General features: G+C 36.7%; 1 protein-coding gene and 1 long non-coding RNA gene across 2 annotated transcripts in view; one reads left to right on the forward strand and one right to left on the reverse strand.

Moving 5' to 3' along the window:
- Positions 1–26,694, forward strand: part of ABCA12 (ATP binding cassette subfamily A member 12) — a 201,128-nt gene that overhangs the window by 169,079 nt on the left and 5,355 nt on the right. The window contains exons 39-51 of the mRNA XM_003925571.4: positions 200–305; positions 8,343–8,397; positions 8,961–9,138; positions 10,658–10,773; positions 12,069–12,228; positions 13,626–13,879; positions 16,587–16,791; positions 18,343–18,452; positions 18,753–18,894; positions 19,906–20,040; positions 22,360–22,463; positions 24,330–24,422; positions 25,597–25,702. Coding sequence (XP_003925620.3) covers positions 200–305; positions 8,343–8,397; positions 8,961–9,138; positions 10,658–10,773; positions 12,069–12,228; positions 13,626–13,879; positions 16,587–16,791; positions 18,343–18,452; positions 18,753–18,894; positions 19,906–20,040; positions 22,360–22,463; positions 24,330–24,422; positions 25,597–25,702 — 1,764 coding nt within the window. The remainder of the gene's footprint in view (positions 1–199; positions 306–8,342; positions 8,398–8,960; positions 9,139–10,657; positions 10,774–12,068; positions 12,229–13,625; positions 13,880–16,586; positions 16,792–18,342; positions 18,453–18,752; positions 18,895–19,905; positions 20,041–22,359; positions 22,464–24,329; positions 24,423–25,596; positions 25,703–26,694) is intronic.
- Positions 12,198–26,694, reverse strand: part of LOC141584547 (uncharacterized) — a 140,367-nt gene continuing 125,870 nt past the window's right edge. The window contains exon 3 of the long non-coding RNA XR_012517619.1: positions 12,198–12,311. This is a non-coding gene — a long non-coding RNA (uncharacterized LOC141584547). The remainder of the gene's footprint in view (positions 12,312–26,694) is intronic.

Raw genomic sequence — 26,694 nt, forward strand, 5'->3', positions numbered from 1 at the left:
TTTCTGCCTGTTTCTAAATTGGAAATTTATAGGCCTATGGTCAACACTCTAAAGAATAGTGGATAATCTTCCAATACAAAATAAATGATTGGAAAATTGATGCTTTCAAATATAAATAAGGTAGCCTGTCAGATGTTAAGACTAACATCTAATTTATTTGAATGCAATATTGATCTTGCCTTCTTTTGGAATTTAATAGGTATGGTATGATCCAGAAGGCTATCACTCCCTTCCAGCTTACCTCAACAGCCTGAATAATTTCCTCCTGCGAGTTAACATGTCAAACTACGATGCTGCCCGACATGGTAAAGTTACTAACACAAAAGTATCTTGTATCCTAACTTTTGTTACTGTCCCTATAAAAATGTACTTTATATCCTGTTTCCTCACAGTGGCAGGTATTTTGTGGTATCTAAATCACAGGTCTTTTAAACAGAGTTTCAAAGTAGTAACTACTGCCAGATGGAACATTCTGGATAATCCCCTTTGGGTTAATTTAGTTTTCTCATTTATGAAATCAGGATAATAATGCTGACTTCGGTGCAGGTATGCTGTCAACCGAGTAGTTACAGCTCACAGAAAAATATTTTTAAACAATGTGCTTGTCTACAGGCTAAACGATTTTTAAAAACAATGTTTATAAATATTGTTCACAAATCTAAATATGATGACAAAACTTTTCTTTTTTTTTCTTAGGTTAGTGGTTACTTTTTAATTTTGTTATTATTTTAAGTTCAGGGGTACATGTGCCAGATGTACATTTGTTACAGAGGTAAACATGTGCCATGGTGGTTTGCTGCACAGATCAACCCATCACCTAGGCATTAAACCCAGCATCCATTAGCTATTCTTTCTGATGGTCTTCCTCCTTCCATCCCCTGCCCTCTGACAGGCCTCACTGTGTGTTGTTCCACCGTGTGTCCATGTGATCTCATCATTCAGCTCCCATTTATAAGTGAGAACATGTGGCATTTAATTTTCTGTTCCTATATTAGTTTGCTGAAGAGAATGGCTTCTGGCTCCATCCATCCCCTGCCAAGGACATGATCTTGTTCCTTTTTATGGCTGCATAGTATTCCACAGTGTAAATGTACCACATTTTCTTTATCCAGTCTATCATTGATGGACATTTAGGTTGATTCCATGTCTTTGCTATTGTGAATAGTGCTGCAATGAACATATGTGTGCATGTATCTTTTTTTTGAGATAGAGTCTCACACTGTTCCCCTGGCTAGAGTGCAATGGCACGATCTGGGCTCACTGCAACCTCTACCTCCCAGGTTCAAGCCATTCCCCTGTCTCATCCTCCCAAGTAGCTGGGATTACAGGTGCCCACCACATCTGGCTAATTTTTTGTACTTTTAGTAGAGATGGGGTTTCACTACTTTGGCCAGGCTGGTCTCAAACTCCTGACCTCATGATCAGCCTGCCTTGGCTCCCAAAGTGCTGAGATTACAGGTGTGAGCCACCGTGCCCAGCCGTGTGTGCATGTATCTTTATAACAAAATGATTTATATTCCTTTGGGTATACACGTAGTAATAAGATTGCTGAGTGAAATGGTATTTGTGTCTAGATCTTTGAGGAATCACCACACTATCTCCCACAATGGTTGAACTAATTTACATTCCCACCAACATTGTAAAAGTGCTCCTTTTTCTCTGCAACCTCACTAGCACCTATTGTTTTTTGACTTTTTACTAATAGCAATTCTGACTATTTTAAGATGGTATCTCACTGTGGTTTTGATTTACATTTCTCTAAAGATGAGTCCCATGGAGCTTTTTTTCATAGATTTGTTGGCTGCATGTATGTCTTCATTTTAGAAGTGTGTGTTCATGTCCTTTGCCCACTTTTTAATTTTTTTTTTTTTCCCCCCAGTAAATTTGTTTAAGTTCTTTATAGACTCTGGATATTCGATCTTTGTCATATGGATAGACTGCACATTTTTTCCTCCCATTCTATAGGTTGCCTGTTCACTCTGATGACAGTTCCCTTTGCTGTGCAGAAGCTCTTTAGTTTAACTAGATCCCATTTGTCACTTTTTGCTTTTGTTGTAATTGCTTTGTTTTTGGCATTTTCGTCATGAAATTTCTGCTTGTGCCTATGTCCTAAATGACATTGCCTAGATTTTCTTCTAGGATTTTTATAAGTCTTTAATCCATCTCGAGTTAATTTTTGTATATGTTGTAAGAAAGGGGTCTAGTTTCAAGTTTCTGCATATGGCTAGCCAGTTCTCCCAGCATCATTTATTAAATAGGGAACCTTTTTCCCCATTGCTTGTTTTTATCAGGTTTGTCACAGATCAGATGGTTGTAGGTGTGATGGTCTTATTTCTGAGTTCTCTATTCTTTTCCATTGGTCTATGTGTCTGTTCTTGTACCAGTATTATGCTTTTTTGATTATTGTAGACTTGCAGTATAGTTTGAAGTTGGGTAGTATGATGCCTCCAGCTTTGTTCTTTTTGCTTAGGATTATTCTTAGCTATTCAATCTCTTTTTTGGTTCCAAATGAATTTTTTTTTCTAATTCTGTGAAGAATGTCCATGGTAGTTTAATGGGATAGCATTGAATATGTAAATTACTCAGGCAGTATGGCCATTTTCACAATATTGATTCTTCCTATCCATGAGCATGGAATGCTTTTCCATTTGTTTGTGTTCTCCCTGATTGCTTTGAGCAGTGCTTTGTAGTTCTCGTGAAGAAGTCCTTCACTTCCCTTGTTAGCTGTATTCCTAGATATTTTATTCTTTTTTGTAGCAATTGTAAATGGGAGTTCATTCATGATTTGGCTCTCTGCTTGTCTATTGTTTGTGTATAGAAATGCTGGCAATTTTTGTACATTGATTTTGTCTCTAGAGACTTTGCTGAAGTTGCTTATCCTAGCTTAAGAAGCTTTTGGGCTGTGACAATGGGATTTTCTAGAAATAGAATGTCATCTGCAAACAAAATAATTTGACTGACTGTCTCTCTTCCTATTTGAAAACCTTTATTTCTTTCTCTTGCCTGATTGCCCTGGTCAAAACTTCCAATACTGTGTTGAATAGGAGTGGTGAGAGAGCATATCCTTGTCTTGTGCCAGTTTTTAAGGGGAATGCTTCCAGCTTTTGCCCTTTCAGTATGATATTGGCTATGCATTTGCTATGTATGCCTCTTATTATTATTTTGAGTTATGTTCTTTCAATACCTAGTTTGTTGAGTTTTTAACATAAAGGGATGTTGGTTTTTGTTTTTTCTTTTTCTCTTTTTTTTTTTTGAGATGGAGTCTCACTCTGTCACCAGGCTGGAGTGGAGTGACACAATTTTGGCTCACTGCAACCTCCACCTCCTGGGCTCCGGCAATTCTTCTGCCTCAGCATCCCAAGTAGCTGGGACTACAGGCACATGCCACCACACCCAGCTAATTTTTTTATTTTTAGTAGAGACAGGGTTTCACCATGTTGGCCAGGGTGGCCTCAATCTCTTGACCTTGTGATCTGCCCACCTCGGCCTCCCAAAGTGCTGGGATTACAGGTGTGAGCCACTGTGCCTAGCCTGGGAAGCTGAATTTTATCAAAGGCCTTCTCTGCGTCTACAGAGATAATCATGCAGTTTTTGCCTTTAGTTCTGTTTATGTGATAAATCACATTTATTGATTTGTACATGTTAAAGCAATCTTGCATCCAGGGAATGAAAACCAACTTGATTGTGATGGATAAGCTTTTTGATGTGCTGCTGGATTCAGTTTGCCACTGTTTTTTTGAGGATTTTTGCATCGATATTCATCCAAGGATGCTGGCCTGAAATTTTCTTTCTTTCTTTTTTTTTTTCTTTTTTTTTTTGGTATCTCTGCCAGGTTTTTGCATCAGGATGATGCTGGCCTCACAGAATTAGTTAGGAAGGAGTCTCTCCTTTTCAATTGTTTGGAATAATTTCAGTAGAAATTATATCAGCTCTCCTTTATTCCTCTGGTAGAATTCAGCTGTGAATCCATCTGGTCCTGGACTCTTTTTGGTTGGTAGGCTTTTTATTACTGCCTCAATTTCAGAACTCATTATTGGTCTATTCAGGGATTGAATTTCTTCCTGTTTCAGTCTTGGGAGGGTATATGTGTCCAGAAATTTGTCCATTTCTTCTAGATTTTCTAGTTTATTTGCATAGAGATGTTTGTAGTATTCTCTGATAGTTGTTTGTATTTCTGTGGGGGTCAGTGGTAATATCCTCCTTATCATTTCTGATTGTATTTGATTCTTCTTTCTTATTTATTAGTCTAGCTAATTGTTTATTTTGTTGATTTTTCCAAAAAACCAGTTCCTAGATTCATTGATTTTTGAAGGATTTTTTTGTGTCTCTATCTCCTTCGGTTCAGCTCTGGTCTTGGTTATTTCTTGTCTTCTGCTAGCTTTGGGGTTCATTTGCTCTTGGTTCTCTAAGTTCTTTTAGTTAAGATGTTAGGTTGTTAACTTGAAATCTTTCTAGCTGTTTGATGTGAGCATTTAGTGCTATAAATTCCCCTCTTAACGCTGCTTTAGCTGTGTCCCAGAGATTCTGGTACATTCTCTCTTTTTCTCATTACTTTTAAAGGACTTCTTGATTTCTGCCTTAATTTCATTATTTGCGCAAGAGTCATTCTGGAGAAGGTTGTTCAATTTCCATGCAGTTGTGTGGTTTTGAGTGAATTTCTTAATCTTGAGTTCTAATTTAATTTCATTGTGGTCTGAGAGACAGTTTGTTATGATTTCAGTTCTTTTGCATTTGCTGAGGAGTGTTTTACTTCTGATTATGTGATCAATTTTAAAGTGAAATATTGATGATCCCTACAGCACTTTTCAGGGTGAATGAATATTACTATCCCCTACTATTATTTCTCTAAGGCTTAGAAGTGGGGTTTGAATCCAGAGTTGTCTGTCTCCTGCCTGTTCATTTTTCTAATCTTCCACACTGTTCCTCTGGACTCAGCCATGCCTCATTTGGGTTTCACAAGAGGTTTTCACATAGTTTTAAAAATAAGGATCGAAGTCTTTTAAAAAAAAAAATACGTATGTCAACTACTGTTTATCAGACCATCTCATCTTCTTGAGCTTTGCTCAATTTTTCCACTCTGATCCTAAATAAAATTTTTAAAAAATGAAGAAAAGCTGGATTTGCTTGGCAAAATTGAGGTTTATAGCTTAATAGTCTATAAAGTAGAAAAAAACTATACAACGTATCTTTTAGAAATGCCAACAGCTACTTTTCTTTCACCTCCCTAATGTTGGGCATCATAATGTGTGCCAGATGGTGACTGTAGAGGTAGACTGAAGAGTCCAATACTCATTCCACCAACAGGATCTTGAGGAGTCTTCATTTCAGAGAAAATGGTATTTTTTTTTTCCAATTGCTTTGGCATTTTCCTAGCAGGAGAAACCAAGAAGAAAATAACAAGATTGATAGTCCTTAGATCTAGAGCATCAATAAAGATAAAAGTCAAAAGTAGCAAATTAAATTAAATGGTGACAGAAGTGAGTTGGGTCTAGTGTAACCTGGTGTGAAATACTACTGGACACTGTAGTTTTTCAGTAGTGTGTTTTATTCAGAGCAAAAAACATTTATTGTTGAGACAGATAAGGAAAGTATAAGAACTATAGAAATAACGTGGAAAATATAGCAAAGATAAAGAGAACAAGAGACCCCTGCTGCTTTTGAAGGGTCAGCTTTTCAAAACCTGTATTCTGGCTTCCTTTATAATTAGTGCTCTTTATTTTGACCAAGGCAGTCGGAGTCACTTTAGACTCCAGCACGTTTGTTGTAGCTCCTAACATTACATTTTAAGTTACAGAGTATAAAGAATTCTAGAACATAAAGTTTATTTTGACCCTAAACTGAAGTTTACTTTAATTAAAACTAATATAAGATTTAGCTTGAGTTATATAAAAATTAGTAATAGCATGTCTTCTAGCCTCTAATCATTTTTCGTAAATAAACTTATAGAAGTCATAAGTTTCCACTCTCTTTGGAAGGAACCTGATCTCTTTCAAAGAAGAAATCTACATCATCCTAACTTACTTTTATTGTTTCTTAATGCATGTATGAGGTCTACCATTATAATAAAAGGTTTTAAAAATCAACCCAATTATTCTTCCGCTGCTTCCCTCTAACACACTACTTGTTTGAAGACATCTTTGTTAGATTTTGCATGAATTTGGATTTTACTTTAACTGTAAAATTGGTTTTCTTTGAATTCTAACATGCTAATAAAAATCTTTTAATTAGCTTTCCTTTGCAATGTCAATATCTATTATATTCATGTGGTTCCCTCTAGTGGTTAATACAACATGAAAAGTCTGTTCTTTCTTCTAAAAAAATGCAGCTTTGCTTGTTTACCTTAACAAATGTTATACAACTAGCCTCTTTGTCAAGAATACTAACACATTTTCCCTTCCACTCCCGTGTTTATTCTTACTTTGTTGCATTAGAGGCAGTGGTCCATGGGAAGCATCTAATTAGCAATATTAATTGAAATTTTAGGATTTGAGTTCATTTAAAAGCACTTATTGACCACTCCCTCTACTTTGGACGTCATGCTGGATACTGTATAACCTACAGAGATAATTATAATATAGGTCCCCAACTGTGATACATTTCCTTGATCTTTCAGCTAAAAATATGTATAAAAAACTGGTTCCACAGGATTTTGCATTGTGGAGTGATATGTATTTGCAAGGATTCCTCTGGTGAAAGAGTATTTCTGGATTCTGAAATACAAAGCAGAAATAACAGTTATCCCTTGCCTGTATAATAATTTAGCATCAGCGTTTTAGTAGAGCCCCTAGGAACACTGAAACTCAAGTTTAAAAAAAAGGCCCATTAATTTATACAAAAGATAGGAAAAGTATATCCCTCCAATGATGTGATTAATATTATAAATCAACTTGTTTTTTGTTGTTAGTTTCTTTGTTTTGCTAATTTAACTACGTATTTTTTCTTTAACATATAACAGTTACAGAACTCAAAAAGATGTCACATTCTACTTAATGAAAATTATAAATGTGACTTGATAGAATCTGCCTTTAGAATCATCTGTAATATACAGTGCTATGCAAGGGCCTTAGCATCCTAATACAATGAGCAAATACAATGTGAACAGTAAGTGAGAAAGTTCTCACTTAGCTTACGACACTATAGGAACACGTATTTAGGAGCTGTCTTTAATGTCATCCCTACCATGCTTTTCCACAGTTGCTGAGACAGTAGAGACTTTACCTTCACATTGTCTTCCTTTGGGAAACTGTTGACGGCCCATTTTTGACTTTGGCTAACCAAGTTTCCCTATGGAAGGGAAGAAAAGAGCCTTCTTTTTACTCAAGTATAAGCAACACAGGGAGATCCCAACAATTTGGGACTGTCTTGGAATTAAGTGATCACTCTTCTGAAGTCAGCTCATATCTCTGAATGCTCTTAGACATTTATGTCTCAGTGAAAAGGCCTTGGGTACGGCTGAAGTTCTCCTGCCCCACTCCGGAAGAGCTCTAGAACAACAGGCATCGTAGGAGTAATAAAGAGGAAGGAAAAGTCCACTCATGCTATCACATTTCCCCACCACAGACACGGCACTAAGGAGGGATGGAGGAAGGAACTGTCTGCTTTTTAAGGGATCCTCATGTAAATAATTGGTCCCCCTTTGAATTGCTTATTTAAATGTCATATGTTTCTGAAGTGCTGTTGAAATACAAACATATATATGACCAAATAGAAGGAAGAAAATGGAACACAATTATTTAAATATAATAGACTAGAGGGAAATGCAATATAAGAAATAAATTCTTGTTCCCTTCCCAAAGGTTCTAAACACAATGTGAAAAACTTCTTTTTATGTGAGTGCCACCAATTGTAGGGCATTAATGGGATTAGGAGAAAATAATTTTCCTTTAAAAAAAAGTCCCCCAGGCTGGGCGCGGTGGCTCAAGCCTGTAATCCCAGCACTTTGGGAGGCCAAGGCAGGTGGATCACGAGGTCAAGAGATCGAGACCATCCTGGTCAACATAGTGAAACCCCGTCTCTACTAAAAATACAAAAATTAGCTGGGCATGGTGGCACACGCCTGTAATCCCAGCTACTCAGGAGGCTGAGGCAGGAGAATTGCCTGAGCCCAGGAGGCGGAGGTTGCGGTGAGCCGAGATCGCGCCATTGCACTCCAGCCTGGGTAACAAGAGCGAAACTCCGTCTCAAAAAAAAAAAAAAAAAAAAAAAAAAAAAAAAAAAAAGTCCCCCAAATAAAATTGTTCAGATAATAATATAAGGAGGAAAGTATTGAATATTATTCATCTAAAAATTGGCATTTCTGATTAACTGAATACCCACTAATAGAAAACTGTTTCTTCTTTAAGGCATCATCATGTATAGCCATCCTTATCCAGGAGTGCAAGATCAAGAACAAGCCACGTAAGCAGGCATCTCTAGCATGACTACTTTCTTTTGACATAGCTGAGCCTCTGTATGAAGTGCTGTAATTGGAAATCACAATTGTATCTGAATGAATGTCAATCTAGAAGGGCTGGTAATATGTCACTGACTGGGATAAAAGGAAGTTTCTGAAAGAGTGTAGAGTGGGCTTGCCAAGTAGCGCTTGTTGACTCCAGATTCACAGCGTTTGCTGCTTTTATAAGTCAAGTGCTAAGTGCTGCATCATTTCAACTTCCCTGCATGGCAATTAAGTAGGTTTCTATGCTCAAGAATGATATATCCCTTGCATCAACTGTGTAACCCTTGGAGACGGAGGTTTTTCTATCAAATATCCCTAGTCAATTCAGATGCACTAGAACTACATTTATTCTATAGGATCACAGCAGAGTCATGTTGGAGATATTATCTGCTGCCTTGTAGGATGCCTTATTTGTGTCACAGCCAACTCTTGAACTGTTTTATTGATGGTTTTAGTTATGAATCTTTCTGCAAGGAAAAGAGTTCCAAAAACTTTTATGTTCTCTCCCTATTGTTCACTCTAGAATCAGCAGTTTAATTGATATTTTAGTGGCACTGTCTATCTTGATGGGCTACTCCGTCACCACGGCCAGCTTTGTCACCTATGTTGTAAGAGAACATCAAACCAAAGCTAAACAGTTGCAGCACATTTCAGGCATTGGTGTGACCTGCTACTGGGTTACAAACTTCATTTATGACATGGTGAGTAACTTAGGTCATTCACTGCAGGAAATAACAGATTAATTTGGATAGAAGACATCAGTTTTCTATTCAAGAGTTATTTACTCTACTTTGTTCAAATTATTATCACAAAGTCGGGATGTAAAGAAAACGACTTGACTCAGACTTATCTTCATCCAAGGGTTGGAGAAAAGATAACTACTTGCCCTCATCTCTGTGGACCATATCAGTTTTCCTAGGGCACTTAAAATGCGGATTCCTGGGCCCCACTCCAGATCTATTAAATTCATATCGTAGGAGTGAAGCATGGAGAATATGCATTTTTAACAAGATTCCCCAGGTGATTTTAAGTATACTGAGGTCTGACAGCCAGTACTGTGGAGGAACAGAAGCTTAGCAGCAAAATATTCTTACCTAATTGTACCAAACAATCAAGCTTATAAAAATTTAATTAACTAATAGTGAAAAATGTGAAGTAGTAGCCCCTGCTAATGACACATTAGAGAAGATTAGTAGGAAAAAGAAGGGATGTATTTCATTGATAGCTCCCTCATTTGCATAAAATGGTCCCAAGTTCAGATGGTTGTTCTAGACTCCAAACATACCAATGTTGGCCAAAAGCCCAGGATGGGTACGCATGTGCCTGGTGATTATGGTGAAATTGTCAGAGTCGCTGTCAAGATCATTGGCTTAAAGGGTTGGAGAGTAATTAACTGCATATCTGTTGTGTTAATGTATCCAGAGAGGTCTAAAATGTATTTGTTGTAGAAGTCAAATCTGAAAAGAATAGTAATGACTGCTCAGGACTTAATAGGAGGTTTAATGTTAAGAAAATTTTAAGTACATACTTCTGTGAAGGTCTGCTTAGTACTTTAGAATTTTGCTGTCTTATATCTGGAGCTTATTCCAATTTAGGGGATTCCTCCCTGCCTTGCAAATTAAATGACCACCACCTTCATTGTGTGCATCTTCCGGCAAACTTCTCAGCATTTAATATGATATTTCTACTTGGCAACAAAATGCTAAGTTCTTTGTTCATATACCTGTGATTACAAGGATAGGTGGGACCCACTGCCCTGCTGTTTTGCACAGAGTGGTTCGCACTGATAACCAAGCTTTAGAAATCAACCATCTGACAGAGTTCCAGCATTCAAGACAAAATCAATACTTTCAGGACCAAATGTAATACCAAGATACCTGGTTGTCTTATCTTTCTCGCTGAACCTCTGTCACTGAACCATCCCAAGCCTCAAAGCCTGGAGGCAGGAACACCAGGGACTCCTTGTATATCTGTAAAGATGGAGATTGGCTTAACCTCATATTGCAGGAGACAATTTCTGAAGTGAAATCAATGTAAAATAAGCTGAATGTTACAAGCAATGGGAACACAAATAAAAATTCATTTCTTCACATTCTCTAGGTTAACTTGCAGTTTTAAACTAGATGGGTTATTGATTTTTGAAAAATACTTGTGACATATTAAACATTTTTTTGAAAAATACTTGTGACATATTAAACATTGCTTTAAATATTTCCATAGGTTTTCTACTTGGTGCCTGTAGCATTTTCAATTGGTATCATTGCAATATTCAAATTACCCGCATTCTACAGTGAAAACAATCTAGGTGCTGTGTCCCTCCTGCTTCTCCTGTTTGGGTAAGCTGCTGATTAATCAATGAAAGAAGAATTAACAGAATTGAATGCCGGTAGACACAAATAGCACTAAATCTCATTCGCTAAATTACAATTGTCTTGGGGTTTCATTTGACGTGAGTGACAACAATACATTGCACTTGCTAGTCTATAGTCTGTAAAGTATAATACTTTTGAAAATTAGTGTTACTAATTGTAATACCTAAAATTAATCAGCATTTATTGGGTGCCAAGTGTCATGCTTTCTCATGTACATATGTGATCTCATTGACATAAAAATGAAAGCTTTAGAAGGACTAGAAAAATGCATCTACATGTATGAACTTATGTACTGACTAATTATATGAGGATATATAGCATTCTAAAATGTATAAACATTCACGTATACTTATTTGTATTTGTCTTTTTATAAATGTCTAAGGGACGCACACATAATATTGTTAAGCTAATACAGGTAATACAGGTTGATATAATCAATGCTTAGCATAACAAATCTCTCTGCCCTAAATACATAGTAGTAACTCTTAATTAGCAATTGTAGCTGATGGAGGAACTCTGTCTCTAGATCTATTTAATTGCCCCTAAAATTGCTGAAGTTCTTGCTCAAAACAGGCCAGCCAGCTTCTAAGCATACTCTTTCTGTTCAGTTAGATTTGAACAGTGTCATCATTTTTCCTCAACTTTATAAGATTTATACTGATTAAACTCATATTTCTGAGCAACCAAAAACTCTTGCCTAGTGGGATAATACCATATTCAGGGGGATTAATTTGTAGTTTTAATGATGTAGAACTATTTTTCTTAAAAGAGGCTTTTTACTGTTTTTACAAAATGCTCTTTGGATTTTTTTTGTCAAAAATGAATGAAAGAGAGATCTAGTTGCAAGGCTTGACAACTCATCCTTAATGGGCATTTTTACTTTGGAAGCCCATCTAAACTTTTATTTTTTGTAAAATAGAATAAGACTTTTTTTTGGAGACAGAATCTCACTCTGTCACCCAGGCTGGAGTGTAGTGGCATGATCACAGCTCACCACAGCTTTGACCTCCTGGATTTAAGTGATCCTCCCACCTCAGCCTCCCAAATAACCAGGACTACAGGTGCATGCCACCATGCCTGGCTGATTTTCATAATTTTTTTTTGTAGAGACAGGGTTTGCCAAGTTGCCCAGGCTGGTCTCAAACTCCTGGGCTCAAGTGATCCACCTGCCTCGGCCTCCTAAAATGTTAGAATTACAGGTGTGAGCCACCATACCTGTCCAAGGCATAATTGCAATTTTTTTGTGTTTTTACCTGCAGGTATGCAACATTTTCTTGGATGTACTTGCTGGCTGGGCTCTTCCATGAAACAGGAATGGCCTTCATCACTTACGTGTGTGTCAACTTGTTTTTTGGCATTAATTCCATTGTTTCCCTGTCTGTGGTATACTTTCTTTCCAAGGAAAAGCCTAATGATCCGGTAAGGTCCTTTATTACTCTGCTAAATTTCAGTGAATTTATCAAAAGCTTCAACATGTTCCAGGTGGAAAGATTTTCTTTATTCTGCAGAAAAGAAGAATATCATTTGATTCTATTACATTTGGGAGAGGAGAAACTACAGCTTTTAAAATTCTTTTTAGGCCTCATGTAGGTTAATGCCTATCATTATATTTACTGAGTGTCAAAACTATTGACATCTGATAGGGCTTGAGTGGGGTGCCAGAGGTGAAATCAGATGTATTGTGTGACACTACATAAATCATACAACTATTGGTCAGCTAAACATCAGCAAATTCTTACGGTATGGTGGTGACAACAACAATGACTTAGTTATACCACTGTGAGCTAGGATTCATTTGAACATTCATAGAGAAAAAACCTAATTCATTCCCTTTTAGTCACGTATTGGAGACTACTTCATTGTAAGCATCACTTTCCATTCATTGCTGACAATTACTATTAGTGAGAAGAGAAGCACTAACAGTGCCAGGCAATTGAACCGAAAAGAATAGAGAGGAAATGAAGTGACTAGACAAGCACACTCTGGGAGAAGGAAGAAAATTCACAAAGTGGAAGTAGTTGGCCCATGTATGAATAATGTGAAAATGAGCTACCTGCCCCTCTTGGAGACATGTTGGCTCTTCTCCTTCATTTCACCATTTTATTCCCTCTCCAAGTAGGGATTACTTCGGGTTCCAAAACTTTACTGTATCAGGTACCTCCCTCCCTCAGGCACATAACAATGCCCTGTATCAGACCCCAACACGCTGGCTAGCTCTACATTCCTGGGATCAAAGGTAGGTCCAGAAATAATTTTGCCAGCCAGCTGCAGTGGCTCACGCCTGTAATCCCAGCACTTTGGGAGGCTGAGGTGGGCAGATCATGAGGTCGGAAGATGGAGACCATCCTGTCTAACACAGTGAAATCCCATCTCTACTACAAGTACAAAAAATTAGTCAGGCATCGTGGCATGCACCTGTAGCCCCAGCTACTCGAGAGGCTGAGGCAGGAGAATTGCTTGAACCCAGGTTGCAGTGAGCCGAGATCACGCCATTGCACTGCAGCCTGGGTAACACAGGAAGACTCTGTCTCAAAAAAAAAAAAAGAAAAAAGAAAAAAAAGAAAATAATTTTGCCTCCAGGATTAGGTCCAACATTATAGGTTGCCTCATATAATGCTTTTCTGTTTATATTTCAGTGATAAACATCCACCATTTAGTATACTAAATATGTGTATGCAAATTCAGCCTCCATGGGAAATAATTGCCAATCTAGATAAGCTTTTCAGGTTTCACTGTTTGTCTACCTCTAGTTTTAAATTCTTGTCAGCTACCTGGAAGCTTAACACCGAGTTTTCTTTTCATTTCTCTTATTTCAGACTTTGGAACTTATTTCTGAAACCCTCAAGCGCATTTTTCTGATTTTCCCACAATTCTGTTTTGGCTATGGTTTGATTGAACTTTCTCAACAACAGTCGGTTCTGGACTTCTTAAAAGCATATGGAGTGGAATACCCAAATGAAACGTTTGAGATGAATAAACTAGGTGCAATGTTTGTGGCTTTGGTTTCTCAGGGCACCATGTTTTTTTTCTTGAGACTCTTAATCAATGAATCTTTGATAAAGAAACTCAGGTAAATATAATGAAAACATAACATTTGACACCCAAACAGAACTCAGTTCAAGCTATTGAGAAAAAAAGTCAATAGCCTCAGCTTTTCCATTCGTAACATGGAAATGTTTGGCTCAAAAACTTTAAAAAATTCTAGCATAATTCACCATTTTATTCTAGTAAATAGTTATCTAAACTTAATATGTGACTGCAAGTATTGCTGTTGAGTGAAAGAATAAAATTAAAGAAGCATAGTTGTTAACCTTCAAGAGATTAAGATACAGTGGTGAAGTGAAAATATGAAAATAAACAAAAGATGTAGTCTTTGAGTTGAGTTTCAAAAAACGGAAAACACTTTCAAGGCAGAAGTGGAAAAAGAGGATTGAGTCTGGAGCATGTTGGCAATAAAGTTGGGAAAAGAAGACTAAGAAAAAGTGAAGACAGAATCGTGAGAAGAAATATACCTGCCATTGACCTAGCAATTCCATTTCTGAAATGTTAACATCTAGAGTCTCACAGATAAACAGAATTATGTATATTTAAAGTTATTCATCATAGTAACCATTTCTAATAGCAAAAGAATAGAAACAATATAAATGTCCTTCACTTAGGTACTAGTTAAATTACGTATATTAATTAAAATGTTCACTAATAGAACATTAAGCAGCCATTAGAGACAATGATACAGTTCTCTATGTAACATTTGGAAGTGTCTTTAATATTTATTAATTTAAAAATGCAAGGTTCAGAACTATGTGTAAATATATTGCCATTCAAGTTAAAAAGAAAAGAAATATTAATGCAGATATATCCATAGACTATCTCTAATTCTGAGTGCCTCTGCTGAGAAGAGTTATATAGGGTTGAAGATGACCACTTTTCACTATATATTCTTCGGTACCATTTAAATTTTAATGCCATGTATGTGTATCATCTGTTGACAAATAAAATTTTAAGTAAATAATGAGTGGAAATAAAAGAGCAGATATAGAGAAATAGAGCATATTTAAGAAAGTACTATTTATAATTGAATTAGAACATATGTAATGAAAAAGTAGAAGTTACAGTTTGGGAGATTATGGACTCTCTTAAATGCTTGGTAAAGAGATATGGTTTGGGCTTTATTCAACAAACAAATGGACATTCATTAAGAGCTTTTAAACAGAGAGAAATATGATGAAGTTGTGCTTGAAGAAGTATAATTTTGTAGATGTAGTGCAGATTGAAATGGAAGAGTTAGAGACCCTGGAGCAGTTTTAGGCTCCTGGAGAAATCTAGGTTAGAAGTAAAAGCCTACAATGGGAATAGGACTAGGCAGAGAATAATCCATGATAGGGTGTTATAAGGCGTGGTGGCTCACGCCTGTAATCCCAGTACTTTGGGAGGCCAGCACTCACCTGAGGTCAGGAGTTCAAGACCAACCTGGCCAATATGGTGATACAAAAAAATACAAAACTTAGCTGGGTGTGATGATGCATGCCTGTAATACTAGCTATTCAGGAGGCTGAGGCACAGGAATCACTTGAACCCTGGGGGCAGAGGTTACAGTGAGCCAAGATTGCACCACTGCACTCCAGCCTGGGTGACAGAGCAAGACTCTGTCTAAAAAAAAAAAAAAAGAAAGAAAAAGGCATTTCCAGTCTTTGGAGACTGACTATATGATTTTAGAATAAGGGAGATTCGAACAAAACATTACAATTGGGGTCTTTGGGGTTCTCATCAGAAGAAACAGGGACATTGGGAAGAAAGCCTAGATTAATTTTTTTTTTTTTTTGATATTTGTTAGCCAAGATATTGAGGTGGGTTTGGGACTTAATGAGTATGCAGGGCTGATAACCTTAAAATATTGGCTAGATCCTACGTGAGACATTAACAGTAAAACAAGTACAGAATAACAGTAATATTCATAGTATTGATGATTATAAATGTAGATATATCTGCTGTATAATATTGTGCCTATAGTTAACAATACTGTATTGTGCACTTAAAATTTTGCTAAAAGGGCAGATCTTATGCTGTTTCTAAAATTTTTTTAAAAAGTAGAGAGGCTTTTAAAATTTGATTTAAAAATAATTTTCTTTTTTGAGACCGAGTCTTGCTCTCTTGCCCAGGCCAAGGTGCTGTAGCGTGATCTCGGCTCACTGCAACCTCTGCCTCCTGGGTTCAAGCAATTCTCCTGCCTCAGCCTTCCAAGCAGCCGGGACTATAGGCATGTGCCACTATGCCTGGCTAAGTTTTGTATTTAGAGTTTTGCCATGTTGGCCTGGCTTGTCCCGAACTCCTGACTGCAGGTGATCTGCCTGCTTCAGCATCCCAAAGTGCTGGAATTATTGGTGTGAGCCACTGCACCCAGCTGAGAGGATTTTTTAAAAAGGTGATTTTTAAAAAGTAAGGAACTGTGGAGTTCCTTAGTTCCTCTTTTAGGAGCTAAACTTCAAACACATACTCACTTCCTTATTACTGAAATTAGAATTATAAATCTTAACAGCGGACCTGTAAACATTTAAGGCACAGAGAACAAAAGCTGTTTCCCAAATATCATAGTGAATACAGCAAAGAGTCTATACTGATTTCTTACATTATCTGAGTAGCATAATTGATTGCAAATGTAAAAGATGTCTAATGATGACTAGTACACTGTTAGTGACAGGAAAACCTATTAAAACCTGTCAGAATTGAGTGGTGTCATTTCAAAATTACTGACGTAAAATCCCTGGGTCCATTTTTAGGCTCTTCCTCAGAAAATTTAATTCTTCACCTGTAAGGGAGACAACAGATGAGGATGAAGATGTCCGGGCTGAGAGGTTAAGAGTTGAGAGTGGTGCGGCTGAATTTGACTTGGTCCAACTTTACCATCTCACAAAGACCTACCAACTTATCCACAAAAAGATTATAGCTGTCAACAATATCAGCATTGGGATACCTGCTGGAGAGGTAAAAAACTGTGTTTGGTCTAACTGTCCTTTTCATTGCCATACTATGAGGTGAGCAGATCTCTTGAGGTCAGGAGTTTGAGATCAGCCTGGCCAACACTGTGAAACTGCGTCTCTACTAAAAATACAAAAATTAGTTAGGCGTAGTGGCGCACATCTGTAGTTCCAGCTAGTCGGGAGGCTGAGGCAGGAGAATTGCTTGAACCTGGGATGTGGAGGCTGCAGTGAGCCAAGATCGCACCACTGCACTCCAGGCTCGGCAACAGAGTGATTCCATCTCAAAAAAAGAAAAAAATCTTAATTATTTTCCCACAGTTTTTTTCTAGCAATATGAAAGTTAATCTGAATATTTCCATGGAAAAAAGTAAACACATGCATATATATACATACACCCACATATATATGTGTATACATATACAGTCATCCCTCTATATCCATGGGAGATTGGTTCCAAGGATATCAAAATCCACAGAAATCCACATATGCTCAAGTTACTGATATAAAATAATGTAGTATTGCACATAATCTATGCACATCCCACTGTACACTTTAAGTCTTCTTTACATATAATATCCAGCAATGTAAATACTCTGTAAATAGTTGTTGTAGTGTATTGTTTAGGGAATAAGAACACAGGAAGTCTGTACATGTTCAGTACAGATGCTTTTTTTCCCCCCTGAATATTTTCAATCCATACTTGGTTAGATCTAAAGATTAGAAACCCAGGGATAAGGAGGGCTGACTGTATATATATTGTACACATGTCCAGGTATGAAGTTGGTGCAAAAGTTAATATTATTTACTGTATGAGACTTCCTAGTAGGCAGAAGGAATTCAACAAGTCCTACCCCACAGCAAGTCCTGGGCCCCCTTCTAAGCTACTGTCCACTTGCTCTGGGGTAGACTTTGGTCGGAAACCCCGTTCAGGGTGCTGTCTTCAACCTTTCATCTCCATTCCTCCTCAAAAAACATCATAAAGACATCGGTTTTCAGAAGTGAGGTCCTAGTACTGCATCTATTTATTTATATGCTTGCCATTTTCACAGAAGCAATATTAAGTAAGGCAGAATTGGAAAGAGAAAGCAAAATGGCTGTGCCACTTAGTTTTCCAAGCAGAGCTGCAAACTACACGCATCAAATTCATTTGACAATATGAAAAAACTATTGCCTCAATAGCTTGTTCAGTAAAGTTGTGATTTTGTGTGAATAATGTGAAATCTATAAATATAATTACTTTATTGGGTTAGCAGATCTTATTTGTGGGGTATTTGATCATGTCACACAGAGGGGTGATATAACATAAATATGTAAAATAGGTCCTATGTGTGTATATATATATAAATGTTCAGACGGTTAAAGGAAGGATACATAGTATCCATTTGTTTTAGAAGAGAAAGTTTTATCAAGAGCACTACACTATCCATGAATAATTCCAGTGATTTATTTTTCTCAGTAATTTATTTCACCCAGGGAGAAGAGGGAAAGAGATACAAAAGCAATATGTCATGGGTTTGGACTAAGGTTTACATCTTCTTTTTCTCCCCCAAACCAGTGTTTTGGCCTTCTTGGAGTGAATGGAGCAGGAAAGACCACTATATTCAAGATGCTGACAGGAGACATAATTCCTTCAAGTGGAAACATTCTGATCAGAAATAAGACTGGGTATGAAAAGCGAATGCTTCCATTTACTGGGTACAATGTAATTAAATGAGAAAAATAATTGAAATCAACATTTATGTTTTTTTGTGGTTATATTTTTCAATCCTTAGAGGAGAAAAAAGCTATTAAGGTGGGTGGAAATGTTTAAACGTTTAAGTGTGAACCTGATAGTGGGGTTATTTTATCCCTTTTTATCAAAGTCACTGACCACCATGACCAAAATAGAGCTATCTTCCAGCATTTGGGAACCAGGAGGGATGAATCTTTTGAAATTCATCTGTGTTTTTGATTCTCTCAATTCAGATCTCTGGGTCACGCTGATTCTCACAGCTCATTAGTTGGCTACTGTCCTCAGGAAGATGCCTTAGATGACCTGGTAACTGTGGAAGAACATTTGTATTTCTATGCCAGGGTACATGGAATTCCAGAAAAGGATATTAAAGAAGTGAGTACAAGTGTGAAAAACTAGTTAATTTGAAACCATTATAGTTTCTGCAGTCATCCCCCTTCCCCCACTATTCCCCACAAAACCAGCTGGAAAACTATGTCATTTTCCTTCTGGCAGTGGCAAAGGCTATGAGTCCCTCTTAGTTTGGTTGTGTCTATTACATATGCACCTATGAAATTAGCTTTAGAAACTCCTTGGCCCGTGTTTGTTCAGTTACCCTTTGAAGAACTATCAAATAGAGGATCACACTTGCATTGGGCTCTGGGCTGAGCATTGGTTGGTGATGCCTGTACATCTTTTAGTGTTTGGATTAACACTGACACATAGCATGAATGGCAAAATGCCCAAGTAAAATAGATTAGTTTCCACTTTGGTTTTTGATCTGTGGCTTTATATCTCCCTGCAACTGTTTGCCATTTTAATGAGATGGCTAACCCTTAGGGCAGTTTCTTCTACTTTTACAATCCTGAGGACCTGTTGTTTAAGTTCAACTAGGATTTCATTATTTGCCAGGACTATTTACAGAAATAACTACAAGAACTCATGCTTCCTAATGTGCTAAAGTTTTGATACTGGGTCAGTTTTAAATAGACTTAAAGCCTTTGTGACAACTCACCCCTCAGTAAGAAGAAAGAGGAAGCAGTGATAACAGTCGGTGAGAACCCTGCCTTGTGAATTCTGTTTTAGCTTTATTAAGCCTTACTAGAGAATCTTGTGGTCAAGCAGCAGAAAGCTCAATCTGCAATTGTAAACACATGTACCCATTTGGTGGGGGATGGAATCCCATCTGAAAATAAGCCTCTAAAGAATCTCTTTAAATAAACTATTAATCCTTAAGTGATTCTTTGAAAATAAAAATAAAATCTATGTTGAATTTAAGTGTTCTCATTTTTTCCAGATATATTCTCCATGATAAAATTTTCTTTCCATGAGCATCTTTTTTCCATTTAGTGCTTCAAGGGTTTTGGCACAGGAAGGTCCACCTAGCGCCTCTTTTCTTGCCCACAGATTGTTCATAAACTCCTTAGGAGACTTCACCTGATGCCCTTCAAGGACAGAGCTACCTCTATGTGCAGTTATGGCACAAAAAGAAAATTATCCACTGCATTGGCCTTGATAGGGAAACCGTCCATTCTACTGCTGGTAAGAGAATTATTATTTAAAAAGAATACTCCATAATTAGAATAACACATCTGACACTGCATGTTAACATTTCATCATCATCACTGCAGTCAACATTTATTGAGGTCTCACTATGTTAGCTATTATACAAAGCACTTTACGTGTACTGTCTCAATAAAGGAACTTATATCAGTAAATAATTAGTTATCGTAACAATATGCCCTCAAAATGTTTTAACTGAAAGCAATGGCTTAGTGCGTTTCAGAGGAAATACTGGCATGGAAATGGTAAGTGAAACAAATTCGGGATACTCATATAAGTAAGTAAAGTTATGGGACATGTAGAATTTGATTCCCACCTATTGAAAAAATCATCTCTCTTTTTCTATTAGGAACTCAGCAGGTAAACTCACATTTTCCAGCTTCTACTATGGAGGACAGGCACATTTTAGGACAATGTGTTGTGCTAAAATTTTATTTGCTTGTTACTTAAAAATGAGTTATCTAGCTTAGAATGTGATGGATATCATATTATTTCATCTGAACTAGGGGGTGGGTAGGGTGGGGAAGAAATGCATTCTACATTTACATTTTTCTTAGGAGCTGGAAAATTTAACTGATCACCTGGAAATATAAATTACGCCTAGTAGTGATATAGTATTCTGCACCCCAAGTCTAACTTTGTGGAAGAGTGTTTATTTCAGAGAAATACACTTGCCCTTATTTTGGAAAATCCCCATCATTCAGGGACCTCCAAACTCATAAAGAGCCTTAACTACAAGGAATCATAATGCAGTTATAAGTCACCACATTATTTCAGGGATTAAGTCATAGAGTGGATCAAATCATTTAAACTGCCAGAAAGAATGATGCACAGCCCACCTTTCTATAATACCAGAAGCTTATGAGGCATGATATCTCTGCCAATCAATGCTTATAATGGAATTCTATTGTGTAAATGTTCCTTAAATTGAACAAAATAATCCTTAGGCACCTCTGTGAGATAACAGATGTAAAGTACTTTAAAATGTTAAAAGTTTTATATAAAGATTATGTATTAATGAACCAAACTGAAATATAGACTATGAAAGATACCAAGTTTTCTTCTATATGTATCTACTTAATATGCTGTCTTCTTCAAAAATAGGAGCAATGACCATGTATTCTTTGTTTTGCCAAATTAACACTGATTTCTTTATTTTTAAAAAATATTTAACTACTATTTTAACTGACACATAATAATTACAGTGTGATATTTCGATTCCTATATACGATATGTAATGATCAAATCAGAGTAATTAGCTTATCTATCACCTGAAACATGTATCCTTTCCTTGTGTTGGGAACATTCAAAATCCTTTCTTCTAATTATTTGAAAATATACAATAAATTATTGTTAACTAGAGTCAATCTACAGTGCTACAGATCACTAAAACTTATTCCTCTTGTCTAGCTGCAATTTTGTATTCATTAACCAATCTTTATCCACCTTTCCTGGCTACCCCTCCGGCCTCCAATAATCACTATTCTACCCTTTATTTCTATGAGCTCAACTATATTAGCTTCCACATAACCCATTCCTTTCAAATTTAACACCTTTCTGTAAAAACAAGCCTCTAGTTATGTATATATTTTTTGTTACAAGTATATTTTTAAATTTTTACCTAATCTTCCTATAATTTGGTTTTTTAACCATCTGTCAAAATCTGTTATTGTGTTTAGATTATCCATTGCTACATTTTCTAATTTTATGTCTGAATGATTTTTCATAACATCATTTACTTTGAAAAATAATGTATATCTTTCTACTTGGCAATTTCTGCAAATCTTGTTTTCATTTCCCAAGGAGTGTTAAATTTCAATTAATAACAGAAAATTAAAAAGATACCTCAAACAAATTAACTGAAATATCAAATTATGTTCTTTCTGCTTCACATAGCATATTATCACTCATAGCCACAATTCTGCTATTAGAAGCAAGGTGGTAATCTTGTTGATATGGCTTATATATATGTGGCAAGGTAGAATTAAATATAAAAACTCTACTTTACCAGTAATTGAAGTGGAATTTTTTTCCAAAGAAACTGGAGCTAAGACGGAAGTAAAGTAACAGGATGTCAACTTCATAGAGATACTTTTTAAAACAGATTGACAATTTTAAATGATTAATTTTGAGCTTTTCGACAGCAGCAGAAAGAAGCCTATTAAGTATAAAGCAAGTTAGTCACAGGACCTCAAAAAGTGATTTCTGTTCTAGGGAAGTGAAATGCAGTAATTCATGTAAAGAACTTCATCAAAATTTAATTAATTTGATAAATTTTTTTTGTAAATTTCTATTAAGGATGAGCCGAGCTCTGGGATGGATCCGAAGTCGAAACGGCACCTCTGGAAGATCATTTCGGAAGAAGTACAGAACAAATGTTCTGTCATACTCACGTCTCACAGGTAAACTGAGTGCAATCTTTAAAGTGAATCCACCCAATCTTAGGATGACAGATGGGAAAAGGTAATCATGTATAACATATATATAGATGATGAATGCCCACAATTGTATCAAACTATTTTATGTTTATAGTCACAGAAACAATTCAGGCAGATTTCATTGTGAGAATACAATTCCTGTGGTAGGACAGAGTCTAAGGTCTATGCAGTCTTTTTAACATCAAATTTCTCATGACTTACGGTCCTCTAAATTCATCTATGGCTCCCTATTGCCTGTCAAAGTTCAGAATCCTTAGGGTCAACATGTGAGGCCCTCCATTCTCTGGCTTCATCTTAAATTCTCAGTCTTTTCCCCTGCATACCCTCTCCTATCAGTCAATCTGAACAACTCCTGGTTCTGTATTCTTCTCATCTCCAGGCCCCTTCTCTGGCTGTGTTTTCTACTTGAAATGGTCTTTTTTTTTTTTTTTTTAAAAGACAGTCTCCCTCTGTCACCCAGGCTGTAGTGCAGTGGCATAATATCCGCTCACTGCAACCTCCACCTCCCAGGTTTAAGCGATTCTCCTGCCTCAGCCTCCCACGTAGCTGGGACTACAGGTACCCACCACCATGCCTGGATAATTTTTATATTTTTAGTAGCGGCGGGGTTTCATCATGTTGGCCAGACTGGTCTCGAACTCCTGACCTCAAATGATCCACCCACCACGACCTTCCAAAGTGCTGGGTTTACAGGCATGAGCCACCATGCCCAGCCTGAAATGGTCTTTTCACAAAGTCTCTCCAAGTTCTAATCTTACCAGTCCTTCCAGACCAGCTCACATGCCTCTCCTCCATGAAGCAGACACTTCCAATCAGCTAAGTATAAGAGACACTAAATCATTTGATCTGTGCTTCTCTTATGAGGATGGTCTTGTCTTATAATTTGTATTAAGTTTATGTTTGTATTATAATTGTCATATAGTAGGGAAAGTCTTCAATTTGCTTATTATCAAGAAATCTGTTTGTATCGTAGCTTTGCCCCAGCACACTGGAGCCAATCATTTAATTTCCATTAACTGTTGTATGAGGTGGACAAGGTAATACCTAAAATTACTTCCAATTATAATAGACCATGAAATTAGAGACTATATAATCAAGTACAGGCTAACTAGTTATAAATCCAAAAATAGGAAGGCCAACAGAATATGGGGTATGAGGCATAATGAAAAAAGCTTAGTGTTATTTTGAAAATATTTCTGAGAAAGTGTAGGTCTTGAATCAAAGCTTGAGAGAAATATTAGGTTTGATGGAGGGGGCATTCCAGGTGAAAGAGATGGCCTTGAGTTTTAGAAGAAACAGTAATAAACCTTAACTGAAGACATTTAACTTATATCTTAAAAGATTGTTTTTTGTTCTCCTTTAGGAGAACTAAAAACTAAAAGAGAATCAAGAAACTAGGCCAGGCACAGTGGGTCATGCCTGTAATCCCAGCACCTTGAAGAGCCAAGGCAGGAGGATTGCTTGACCGCAGCAGTTCAAGACTGGCCTGGACAACACGGCGAGACCCCTATCTCTACAAAAAATTAAAAATTAAAATTAAAATATTAGCCAGATGTGGTGGTGCACGTCTGTCTTCCCAGCTACTCAGGAGGCTGAAACAGGAGGATCATTGGAGCTAAGGACGTCAAGGCTATAGTGAGCCATGTTCAAGCTACTGCACTCTAGCCTGGGCAAGAGTAAAACTCTATCTCAAAAAATAAAATAAAGAAAAGAAAGGAACGAAAATAGTATTTCTAAATGCCATAATGAAACAATTATATTTATGCTCATGAATGTCAACCCAAGTTTTCTATGCCCTGAATGCTAATATGACCCTTCTCTGTCTTTTAGCATGGAAGAATGTGAAGCTCTCTGTACCAGGCTTGCCATTATGGTGAATGGAAGGTTCCAATGTATTGGATCTTTGCAGCACATAAAGAGCAGGTGACGAACAAATGCCATTGTTTAACAGATGGTAGTAGGTCATCAATCTAACGGTGCTCTACTCAGGTTCAAGGATTATCTCAGCAGCCTGAGTAGTAAAACTACAATGGACAAGTTAATCTTTGAAAGCTAGTCATTGACTCACCTTAAATTTAAATTATTTTATTGGGGATTTGATGAATTTTTACTTAAATATTTTAGTTAACTCAAAAATTTATTTAATGCACAAGTTTAACTCATAAATATATTTTGGTTAACTCATAAATTTAGAAGGCCAAAGCAGAAAAAATAAATAAATAATAAATAATTCACAACCAAAATACTCTCAGGTGGAAGTTCTAGCATTTACCCAGTAATAAATTAGATCTTGACAAGTAAATGAAGGCATAGATTATATCTAGCCTGTCCATTTGCCATTTGCACAGGCTTTCGGTAAGCTACTTAACATTCGTACCACATTCAAAACCTTTTAATCTAGAATACATTGGAGAAATGAGCATAAATATCATATTACCATCAAATTTAAATTAATAGTTGATATACACCAGAGTGTACATGCGTTTATACATATCCGTGTTAATCTCCAAACTTCAGAATATTTTATACTTTTCTCTGTAACAAGTTGACTTTCTTGCAAGGTAGTATTAACCAAAACAAGGAAAAAAGGAATGAAAGAGGCATTATGTTGCTCTTACAGTCTATTGTGACTTCTTTACAAACTCTATTCTTGGTGCAAACAGTTAGCTAGCACATTGATTTAATAGTTATTTTTTAAACCCAATAACTCTAATTTTTACTGTTGACACCAAATCTCCAGTGACCTGCTTCTCAATACCTTGCTTACTTTAAACTAAAAAGTATCTAACTGCAGAAATTGACATCCGTTGCCAATTCATGAATGTTATAGAAAGCCAAGATTTTATGTTTTCTTTTTAACACAATTTTTGCCCAAAGATTCTGATTTTATATAGAGATAGAAAAAAATAAAAAATCATAGCAGTTCCCTATTTCCAGTTTGCAACATGCCCTGAACTTTTATGGCAAAATGACAGTCTTTATATAAAGGAAAGGGGCTGTAATGGTTGGCTTGGGTCCTGTTTCATTATCTAGAATTCCAGGGGAGCTATTTCAGCAAAATGTAACTCATATCGTATTTCTCACTTTTTCTTTCTAGGTTTGGACGAGGATTTACTGTCAAGGTTCACTTGAAGAATACCAAAGTGAGCATGGAGACCCTCACGAAGTTCATGCAGCTGCACTTTCCAAAAACATATTTAAAAGTAAGTGATTGATGGCTGGGTGCAGTGGCTCATACCTGTAATCCCAGCACTTTGGGAGGCCACAGCAGGTGATCACTTCAGGTCAGGAGTTCAAAACCAGCTTGGTGAACGTGGTGAAACCCCATCTCTACAAAAAATACCAATTAGCTGGGTGTGATGGCATACGCCTGTAATCCCAGCTACTCAGGAGGCTGAGGCAGGAGAATTGCTTGAACCTGAGAGGCAGAGGCTGCAGTGAGCTGAGGTCATGCCACTGTACTCTAGCCTGGGTAACAGAGTGAGACTCTGCCTCAAAAAAGAAAAAACAACAACAACAATGTAAGTGATTGTCTTGCCTTTTGATCTTGACTAATTTTGATAGTAATAATCTAATATCATAGCAACGTTTGCGATTTCTAAGTGATTACAACTTTACTATTAATCTTAATATATTTATTAGTTCAAGATGCGTAAGATACGCCAAAGCATACTTAGTATGAAAAAATAGTATCTTCAATTAATTATATATTTTTGTAGCTATTTAAAGTTAACATAGTCCTTTCACATTCATGTATTTTTGTTTCTTCTTCACAAGGGATTTATGATCATATTGTATTAGTTTTCAACTTATATACCTTGCTAGTCTACTCATTATATACATTAGGGAACTGAGGTATGACAGGTATTATATGACCAAGGGCATTTCTTCCAAGGGAAAAAAAAAAAAAACACTACAGAATTCCAGAATGATGATCTTCTTTGCTCCCCTCATTTGAAAGATATGCCCACAAAAGTTGGAGCAGGACTGAGTAGAAATCAAGTTCTGGACTAGATGAAATATTGTATAATTGATTTCATCTCACATATGCATAGGTGTGGGATTGACACACACGGATATACGTATAGAGACCTAACATAACACATAATTAAAACAAAATGTACTTGACCGGAAAAGTTATCATTATCACATCTTTGATATACAGGCAATTTGTAGAAGATGATAATGGCAAATG

Source organism: Saimiri boliviensis, chromosome 5 (assembly GCF_048565385.1).
Source record: "Saimiri boliviensis isolate mSaiBol1 chromosome 5, mSaiBol1.pri, whole genome shotgun sequence".
Taxonomy (NCBI): Eukaryota; Metazoa; Chordata; class Mammalia; order Primates; family Cebidae; genus Saimiri; species Saimiri boliviensis.